This window comes from Palaemon carinicauda, chromosome 14 (assembly GCF_036898095.1).
Source record: "Palaemon carinicauda isolate YSFRI2023 chromosome 14, ASM3689809v2, whole genome shotgun sequence".
Taxonomy (NCBI): domain Eukaryota; kingdom Metazoa; phylum Arthropoda; class Malacostraca; order Decapoda; family Palaemonidae; genus Palaemon; species Palaemon carinicauda.
In genome coordinates, this window is record NC_090738.1 from 46,624,670 (window position 1) to 46,634,669 (window position 10,000).

The following is a 10,000-nucleotide window of genomic DNA, read 5'->3' on the forward strand; positions in this document are numbered from 1 at the left end:
TAAATAAGAAACGGGTTTTTAGCGTCACTTTACCTTAGAAACTCCAGCGCAGGTGTTGTTAGTCTTGCTACGCAGAGAGGAGACGGACGGGCGGCGAGGAGGTAGAGAGGTTAACTACGATAAACGTACACTACCGTAAATTATTCTAACTTACACTAAGTGAACTTTAACATAACTTAGCTTATTTTTTTTTTTTTTATTTTTATATTTTATATTTTTTTCACATTTTCTTTTTTCTTTTTGATGATTACGTAATTTTAATCACTTTCACTCTCTACACTTAAAATTGACTGAATTTCTTTCGCTTCACTCTTTTCCGTTTTCTTTGTTTCACTTTCTTCCGCTTCACTCTTTGCCGTTTTCTTCGAAACACTTACATCCTCTTCATCATGAGTTCGCTTCGCAGTTTTTTTAAAGAAATTATCGATAGATAATTGCTTGGTACAGCTTTTCAGAATGTTTCGAAAGTGAGTTAGGCAAACATCATCGAACTGCGAAACTACACGACAAACCTGCAATTTCTTTGGATGGTATTTGTCGATGAAGTCGACCACGTCTTGATATTTTCCTAACACCTCTTTTATATGCGCCGAACCTAACACATGTTCTACCTCCTCGCTCCCTTCCTCGTCATCACTCATGTGCTCAGACATAGCATGGAGTTCCTTGAGCTCATCCGTGGTAAGTTCGTCGTGATGTTCGGCGACGAGTTCCGTAATGTCATCTGCGTCGACCTCCAGACCCATGGACTTGCCAAGGGAGACGATTTCCTCTACGGCTTCCGCTGCACCCACCACGGGATCAGGTTCAGGGTCAAAACCTTCGAAATCTCGGGAAGAAACTGCATCAGGCCACTGCTTCTTCCAGGCAGAATTGAGGGTCCGTCGAGTTAATCCCACCCAAGCCTGATCTATGATCTTCAAGCAGTGCACGATGTTGAAGGTGCTCCTCCAAAATTCACGCAAAGTTAAGTTGGTGCTTTGCGTGACATTAGAGCACTGCTTAAATAAGTGCTTGGTGTACAGCTTCTTAAAATTAGAGATGACTTGCTGGTCCATGGGCTGGAGAATAGAGGTGGTATTCGGTGGAAGATACAGCACCTTTATGAACTTAAATTCATCGAAGATATCATCTTCAAGTCCGGGGGGGTGAGCGGGTGCATTGTCAAGGCATAGCAGGCACTTTAAAGGCAATTTCTGTTCATGAAGATACTTCTTCACAGAAGGGCCGAAAACTTGGTTAACCCATTGCACAAAGAATTGCCTAGTGACCCAGGCCTTCGAGTTGGATCGCCAGAAAACATGAAGCTGATCCTTATCGACGTTGTGTGCCTTAAAGGCCCTAGGGTTCTCTGAATGGTAAACCAGTAAGGGCTTGTCTTTAAAGTCCCCGCTAGCGTTGGTACATAGGGCAAGAGTCAACCGATCCTTCATTGGCTTATGCCCAGGCAATTTCTTCTCTTCGGCGGTGATGTAGGTTCGACTCGGCATCTTCCAAAACAGCCCGGTTTCATCACAATTAAACACTTGCTGCTCTACGTAGCCTTCTTCCTGCACGATCTTTTCGAAGTTCTTGACAAAGTCAGCTGCAGGCTTTGTGTCCGCACTAGCAGCCTCTCCGTGGCGAACAACTGAATGAATCCCGGACCGTTTCTTAAATTTCTCGAACCAGCCACGAGATGCCTTGAAATCATCTGAGGAAGGCTCGGTTGAACTCTCCCCAGCATCACCCCCATAGCTCTCCTCCTTCAAGTCCGTAAAGATGGCGTGCGCCTTCTCGCAGATGACGGTCTCGGTGATGGTGTCGCCAACGATCTCTCTGTCCTTGATCCACACTAGCAGAAGTCGTTCCATCTCTTCTATGATAGGGCTACGGCATTTTGAAATTATGGTGATCCCCTTAGAAGGTTTCACTGCTTTTATAGCTTCCTTCTGTTTAAGGATTGTTGAGATCGTCGACATATTACGGCCATACTGTTTAGCAAGTTCACTTACGCGGACGCCACGCTCATGTTTTTCAATAATTTCCTGCTTAACGTCTGAAGAAAGCATTTCCTTCTTCCTTTTCTCACCACTACCACTACCACTGGCAAAACTAAGCCTTTTAGGACCCATACTTTACGTAAATTACCGTTAAAGGATGCACTTAAAAAATCACGATTAAAACAGAGTTAATAGCAGAACGCACAGAGCACAACCGCAAGAAGCCGACGAGCACAGAGGACTGACCCAAGCCGCGCTAATTGAGGGTCCCTCCAAGGTCGAAGTGCTGCCTTCTATCGGCGGAAATAAAAAACACTTCAGGCGCTATGAGCACCGACTATGCGTACGAGTATTGTTTACTTCGGGTGTCGAAAAAAACATTCGGGTGTAGAGTCGGAACGTGTTTGAATTGTACTTCGCGTTTAGAAAAATTCGGATACAACCATACAACCGGTACGACGAAAATTGCTTACTTCGTGTGTCGAAATAAAATTCGGGTGTAGAGTCAAAAATTTGCTCAAATTTTACTCTGGATGTTGGAAAATTTGGATGTAGATACGTTCGTGTGTAGAGGTTCCACTGTATATATATATATATATATATATATATATATATATATATATATATATATATATATATATATATATATATATATATATATACAGTGAACCCTCGTTTATCGCGGTAGATAGGTTCCAGACGCGGGCGCGATAGGTGAAAATCCGCGAAGTAGTGACATCATATTTACCTATTTATTTAACATGTATATTCGGACTTTTAAAACCTTCCCTTGTACGTAGTACTGTTAACAAACCACCCTTTAATGTACAGAACACTTAATGCATGTACTACAGCACCCTAAACTAAAACAGGCACAAATATTAAAGGCGATTTTATATCATGCGTTTCCTAAACACCTAAAAAGCACGATAAAAAATGGCAACCAATGTTTTGTTTACGTTCATCTCTGATCATAATGAAGAAACAAACTCATTTAGTGTACAGTACACATATATGTATAGGTTAGTTTTTGCATCGATTATATTGATTATACAGTACTGTATGTTGATTTTTTTATTACCAATGTTTTAGTTTACGTATTTTTCTTAGGACTTCCAAATGAAATGTTTTTCTTTATGACGCCGCCTGAAACGACGGCGTGTACGCTCAGTAAACAACCACGCTCAGAACAAACAAGGCATTTAACGCGCATGATGATAGTGATAAATAATGATACAGTACATACAGTATTTACAGTAAAAGCATTTACAAAATATGTTACCTTACAAATATAATTTATACAGTATTGTACGTAGCAAAGCAGGAAAACAATTTACGAGAGAGAGAGAGAGAGAGAGAGAGAGAGAGAGAGAGAGAGAGAGAGAGAGAGAGAGAGAGAGAGAGATTTTTTTACGTACGTAAATGTAAATTTTAAACAAAAAAAATATGATAGGTTACAACATGTAGACTTTTAAAACCTTCCCTTTAACTTAATGCATACAGTACGTACAGTACTAAACTATAAAACAGGCACAAATACAGTTTTAGAATGTACAGTAAGAATATTAAAGTAAAAAATAAAGATTGTTACTGTACTCACCACGAAAGAAGTTGAAGAAAAACTTGAATGGTGATGGCGATGAATTTGCTGCACAGTAGAAATGATGATGATGAAGCTGATGATGTGTTCTACTGTGCAGCCAGGTAGTATTTTACGTCTCTTCAGACGGAGGTGTCTTTTCCTGGGACACCTCTTCAACTTCTTCCTGGGAAACTTCTTCAATTTCTTCCGAAGGCGTACTAGCAGGAGGAACTGGCTCTTTTTTGCGAGGCTGGAAGAACATTGTGATCGGAAGTTGTTGCCGCTGCTTCTTTTTTCGATCCAAGAGCATTTTGTAGGGAGTCATGTCTTCATCGATCTTGTTGCAGAATTGCATCGAGCGAACCATATCCTCGTCCCACTCTTGCAACATTTCTTTCAACTCCTTCGCATGGTTGCAGGCCTTGGCAAGCCGTTCTAATGTTAAGCCCGTTTCTTCGACATTTTCTTGGGTCTCTTCCTGGGTATCACTCTCTTCTTCACTTGCCGATTTCGTCAGGTCTTCGAGGTCTGCGTCAGTTAGGGGCTGGGAATGGCAGTTCAACAACTCGTCGACGTCTTCAGTCATCATGTCGCCAAACCCGTCACCTCCAATTATGGCAGCCAACTGCACAGATTTGCGTATTGCAGAGTGTTGGATTTCCGACGGAGTAAATCCTTTGTCGTCGTAAACAATATCGGGCCACAACTTCTTCCAGCTCGCATTCACGGTTACAGGTTTCATCTCTTGAAGTGCCTTCTGAATATTCTGCAGGCACGTGGCTATGGTGTACTGCCGCCAGTACGCCTTCAAGTTAAAATCTTCATCCTCGTCATCTTGGGCAGCATCCACACACGCAACGAGGTCCGCCAAGGTGTTCTTCGTGTAGAGGGCCTTGAACGCCCTGATAACCCCCTGGTCCATCGGTTGAATTAATGACGTGGTGTTGGGTGGCAGGAACTCAACCTGAATGCCCTCATGCGACAGGTCAGTTGCGTGTCCACCAGCGTTATCCATAAGGAGAAGGATCTTGAATGGCAAGCCCTTCTCTAAGAGATATTTGCTGACTTGCGGGATAAAACACTGATGGAACCAGTTGGAGGTCAGCATCTTCGTAATCCATGCTTTTTGATTATGCATCCAGTACACGGGAAGGAGATTCTTATTTTTATTTTTCAAAGCGCGAGGATTTTTCGACTTATAAATAAGCCCCGGCTTTAACAAAAATCCAGCAGCATTGCCACACATCACGAGGGTAACGCGATCCTTGAATGCTTTAAAGCCAGAGGCTTTGGCTTCCTCTTTGAACAGGAAAGTTCGCGACGGCATTCTCTTCCAAAACAAGCCAGTCTCATCCATATTAAAGACTTGTTCCGGCTTGTATCCACCTTCGGCGATAATATTCTTGAACGTCTGGTTCACGTAAGTTTCAGCAGCGGCAGTGTCAGCGGAAGCAGACTCCCCATGCAGGGAAACGCTTTTCAGGGCGAAGCGTTTCTGAAACTTCGCGAACCATCCTTTGCTGGCGGAAAAACGTTTCTGAGGCTGGGAATCAGTGGATGTCCCTGGTTGAGGATCATCTGCATCATCATCATCTTCAGCATGGTTGCCGTCGTCGTCTTTAGGTTCCTTTGCAGCAAAATTCTCATATAAGCTCAAAGCCTTTGTTTGGATGGTGTTCGTATCCAACGCTATGTTCTTCTTCCGGCAGTCGGCAATCCACACAGCTAAAGCACCTTCCATGCGTACGATCGTTTTATTACGCATTGTAACGACTCGCTCCGCTGATCTGCTAAAGGTGATTGCAGCCGTCTTTCTAATCTTCGCCTCGTCCTTCTTGATATAGCGAACAGTAGATTCGTTGATGCCAAAATGGCGGCCGGCGGCCGCGTAACTTCTACCATCTTTTAACATGTCGAGAAGCGTAACCTTCTCAGCTATCGTCATCATCCTTCGGTGGCGTTTAGGCTCACTACCAGCCTTAAGAGAAGCAGAATGCTTGGGAGCCATTACAGTAGGATTTACAGTAACAAAAAGTTCAACTTAAAAAAGTCGCACACAGCACAGATTCACACACTTAAGAACGTCTACTCAGCGATACGCGGTAACAGAGAGTGGACGATCCAGCCCCGCGAGAACTTAGATGCTGCGGGTAGGAGATGCGGGCAAAACACCAATCACAGGCTAGATAACAAAACTTGAGTTCTGATTCGTCATCTATCAGCGCTTGAACCAATCACAACCCGTCTTACAGTACTATGATGCGTTGGTTACCTACTCATAGAAGATGCCCCGCGCATACCGAACGTACGTAGATTAAGTAAATACCGTAATAATAATAAATAATGATAATAATACTGTACAGTAATAATAATAATAATAATGATAATAATAATAACAATAATAATTTTATTAACAACAACAACAATAATAATAATAATAACAATAATAATAATACACACTTTACGTACGCTATTTTACGCCTCTCTCTCTCTCTCTCTCTCTCTCTCTCTCTCTCTCTCTCTCTCTCTCTCTCTCTCTCTCTCTCTCTCGTACGCTTATTCGAAATGTGATTTTTGCAACAAAGAATATTATTGGATGCAGTACTACGTACGTATACATACAAAAGATTCATGGAAAAGAAGCACATCCATTACAGTACACACCATTCTAATATGGTATGACTGCATCTGATTTGCGTTTCATGTTCGATTTAATTTTACTACGTACTGTATACAGTACTGAATTATCGTATGATCACATTCTCTTTTCGTGTTTTATTTCTTTCTGTGCTGAATTATATATCATATGTAATGCAATGAACAATCAGTAAGAACAGATATTACTAATTACAGTATTAATGGAATTACAGGTAACAAAATATCGTATTTGGTTGTCTTCAGATTTCGCGGTATTTTCGAATTTTCCGGAAAATCCGCGATATGTATATATATATGGGTTATGGGAAAACCCCGCGAAGTGGTGAATCCACGATTGTCGAACCGCGAAGTAGCGAGGGTTCACTGTATATATATATATATACATATATATATATATATATATATATATATATATATATATATATATATATATATTTATATATATATATATGAAGAGAGAGAGACTATTGTTGAATAGAGATAATAAATAAGAAATGGAACAGAAAATGCACTTTCTTTTTTAATTGTCATATTTGTTACTGTCAAGATTATATTTTTCCTGCTTGTTTGGAGGAGTAAATAATATTCCAAAATCAGAAGTCTCTGTTCAATGAGAAAGACAGAGAGGACACAGTTGTACAGGAATTGTAAGTAGGGAAGGGAACAGAAAACACACACTCACTGTTTTTTTTTAAGGGTAAATTATTGTAATTTTTAAAAATATTCTTCAGGTTTGTATCTGTTGAGATTGCACTTTTCCTGCTGTTTATGTTGGTGCAAGTCATTTTTGATAGAGCTAGCTCAAGTTGTAGCACATACCATGTAAAAATGTAAGAAAAGAAAAGTAGTGTAATTTAGTTCATATAGGTAGTTATGATTTACGTAAATTCTTTGCTTTCATTTTTTCATGGTTACATATATTTTGTATCATAATTAGAAATTTAAGATTTGTAGATAATGAGTAACAAAAAATGAGAAATTTCAATACTGTATATAGGGGATTTTCTAAGAACAGAGCCAATGATCAGCCTTCTACGTCAAATATCAGCTGACTGAATATCCACGTTTAAACGAGAATTTCAACCCCTGTTAAGGAAGAATGATTAGAACTTTATGCAGTATACAGTATCAATTGAACACCTCAGTATTTCATTGCAAAAGTTTTTTTTTTCAAGTTTTTGTGTCCCTAATCAAAGATACTGTATTTTCATTTATTTAGTATAAGGGGGTATATTATATTGAAAGGTGTTCAACCATAAGAGTTACGACTGATGACAGGTAGCAATTTGTGAAACTTTGAGCAAAGGAATAGTAATGGTTCAGATCTCTTGAAGTAGTCGGTTACTTGAAAACCTTATCATTTCACTCCTTGCTGTATCAGCCAAAGAATTTGCCCGGGTTATGAACTGAGTGGCAGAAAGAATGGATATCTTTTCTTCCTAGTTCTGTAATCACCTATATTAGTGAGGCCTATCCGTCAATCTTATAAAAAGCAAAATTTATCATGGATCCATTCAATATGGAAAGCCCTGCTGATGTTTCATGATCAATCCTCTTCTTACATTGTATAACTTTTAGAACATAAGTAATGTTGTACATAATCCAAGAAATCTGCAGGCATGTCACTAATGGTTTTTTTTTCTTGCCAGGGGATGTGGCTATGGCTTTAAAAGCCTCTTTAGTATTTCTAAAATAAACTAAATCCACAGGAAATCAGTTGGATACTAAAAAGAAAGTGTACATTTTTATGTCATTAGAATGTTTCATTAACCCTTATTTTGATTTAAGGAATACTCTGCTACTATTTTAGAGTACAGGATAATATGATCTCATGAATTTGAGTGCTTTCAGATTTTCCAGTTATTAAAAACACGAAAGACTCGAGGAGTATCTATAGATGACATTTTAGCAATGATGGTTTACGTTGTTTCATTAGGAGGACCTCAAGCTTATACTGAAAAGGACGAATATCAACTTACAAATCTCCTTTCTCATGCAATTGTTGAAGAAAAAAACCTCTCAGAAACTATTAAGGAATTTGGTAATTATGTAGTTACAATATTTTTCATTAGCATTATTTTTTCTTATAGAATCATGTATGTAAAATTGCATAGATAATATTTTGACATCTTTTACACTGAAATCTTCAAAGTGAAATGTATTACATGATTTCAGTTGGTGAAGATGGGGTAGATGAGGTGACAGCGTTAAAGGCAGCACAAAGTATTTCAAAACAGCTTCATGCCATCGCAGTTGCTAGGGATAATTTAAAGGTTTATAGGTGAGTTTTTGTGATTCTTTGCTGATATGTACTGAATTTATTATTAGTTATTTTTCCCTGTTATTATACTGCAATTATTATGCATACAATAACAAACCAAACTGCAACCCTATTTGGAAAAGCAGAATTTTGAAGCCTAAGGGCACCAATAATGAGAGGAGCCCAGTATAGAAATTTATTTTAGTAGATATTTATATGATTAAAGGGCAATGGCTGAGTAAAAATACTAAGGTAAATAACAAATAAACTATCAATGAGAGACTAGTCAAGCTGTTCAATTATCTCCTAGGAAGCACTGCAAAATCCAATAGACATAGGGAAATTTATCTTATGAAGTGTAACTTAACTACAGTATGGTATTTATGTTTGTGTGAATTCATTTTCTGAAGATAGTGCTGTCACATATTTTTTTCATATCAGGGACATTTTAAAAAGAATTTTTACATCTTTGGATTAAACTTTGTTCAAGATCTCTTTTAGAAGTTTTTTTTTTCTCTTAAGATAATTTATTATTCTGTATTTGTCAAAGAACCAAATAAATTTCCCTGAGGATTCACTGTGAAGAAAATTCTAAATTCATCCATTTCTATAAATCTCCCCTGATGTTTATATTGCTTTGTTCATGAAGCTGACTAACAGCCTTTAACCCCCCAAATTAAAATTTTCTGTCCTTGCCTTCAAGAGGCCACACTTCCTGCCCACCTAGGCAACCTCTGGTGACTAAGGGCAACGGTAAGGTTTGGCCTCACATGCTCTAATCAGTCTCTGAAGTTGCTCGAGCAGTTGATGATTATCCCATATTAACAGCTCCAGGATTTTCCAAAAGATTTTGTAAACCATAGATTTTCTTGTTTATGAGTGTTCAAACATAAAGTGACATATCCTTCATCGAATGCTGATTTTCTAGATAAAGTAGCCGAGATCTGAAGTAGATTATAAGCTGTTTACAAGGCACTCATTATCGACTACTTGGTAATTATTTGATTACAACTGTTATAGTGGTTATTTGGTAATGCCCCCACAACGAATTGAGTGTTTCCTTTGAGGTTTTAGTTTAACTGTCTATTGGGTTGTCTTCTTCTGGAATTACTTTGTATGTCTGTAAGAGTATTGCATTTGTCTTTAAGGTGTTTTATTTTTGTTTAGAAAAAGTTCGTTTGCTTACATTTCCTCCTCTTAATTCTTTTCAGCTAATAGACAACCACTTCAAGTTACATACTGTATGAAATTAACATTTTGTGTATGCCTCTATCAAGTTTTACATCCTTATTTTTACAGGGGAAATCATTAGAAGACTGTGAATAAGTTTCTATTATTTGCTCATGTTTTGCTATTTTCTGTTTCCAGCTCGAACCTTTGAATCTCCAAAGTTGGAGGTCTAGTAACAAATATGATAGTATGGGAATATGCATTCAGTGATTAACCTCTTATTATCTATACAGTATAATGATGCAAATTTTGTATTGTTTTGGTAGAATTGAGGAACATTCTTTAATA

At 38.5% G+C, this 10,000-nt stretch overlaps 1 protein-coding gene across 3 annotated transcripts in view; it reads left to right on the top strand.

Annotated features, from left to right (window-relative positions):
* The window catches only part of LOC137653568 (sec1 family domain-containing protein 2-like), a 261,267-nt gene that overhangs the window by 210,966 nt on the left and 40,301 nt on the right, over positions 1–10,000 (top strand). For all 3 annotated transcript variants that reach the window (XM_068387077.1, XM_068387076.1, XM_068387078.1), the window contains exons 10-11: positions 8,074–8,263; positions 8,398–8,503. In XM_068387077.1, the coding sequence (XP_068243178.1) occupies positions 8,074–8,263; positions 8,398–8,503 (296 nt within the window). The remainder of the gene's footprint in view (positions 1–8,073; positions 8,264–8,397; positions 8,504–10,000) is intronic.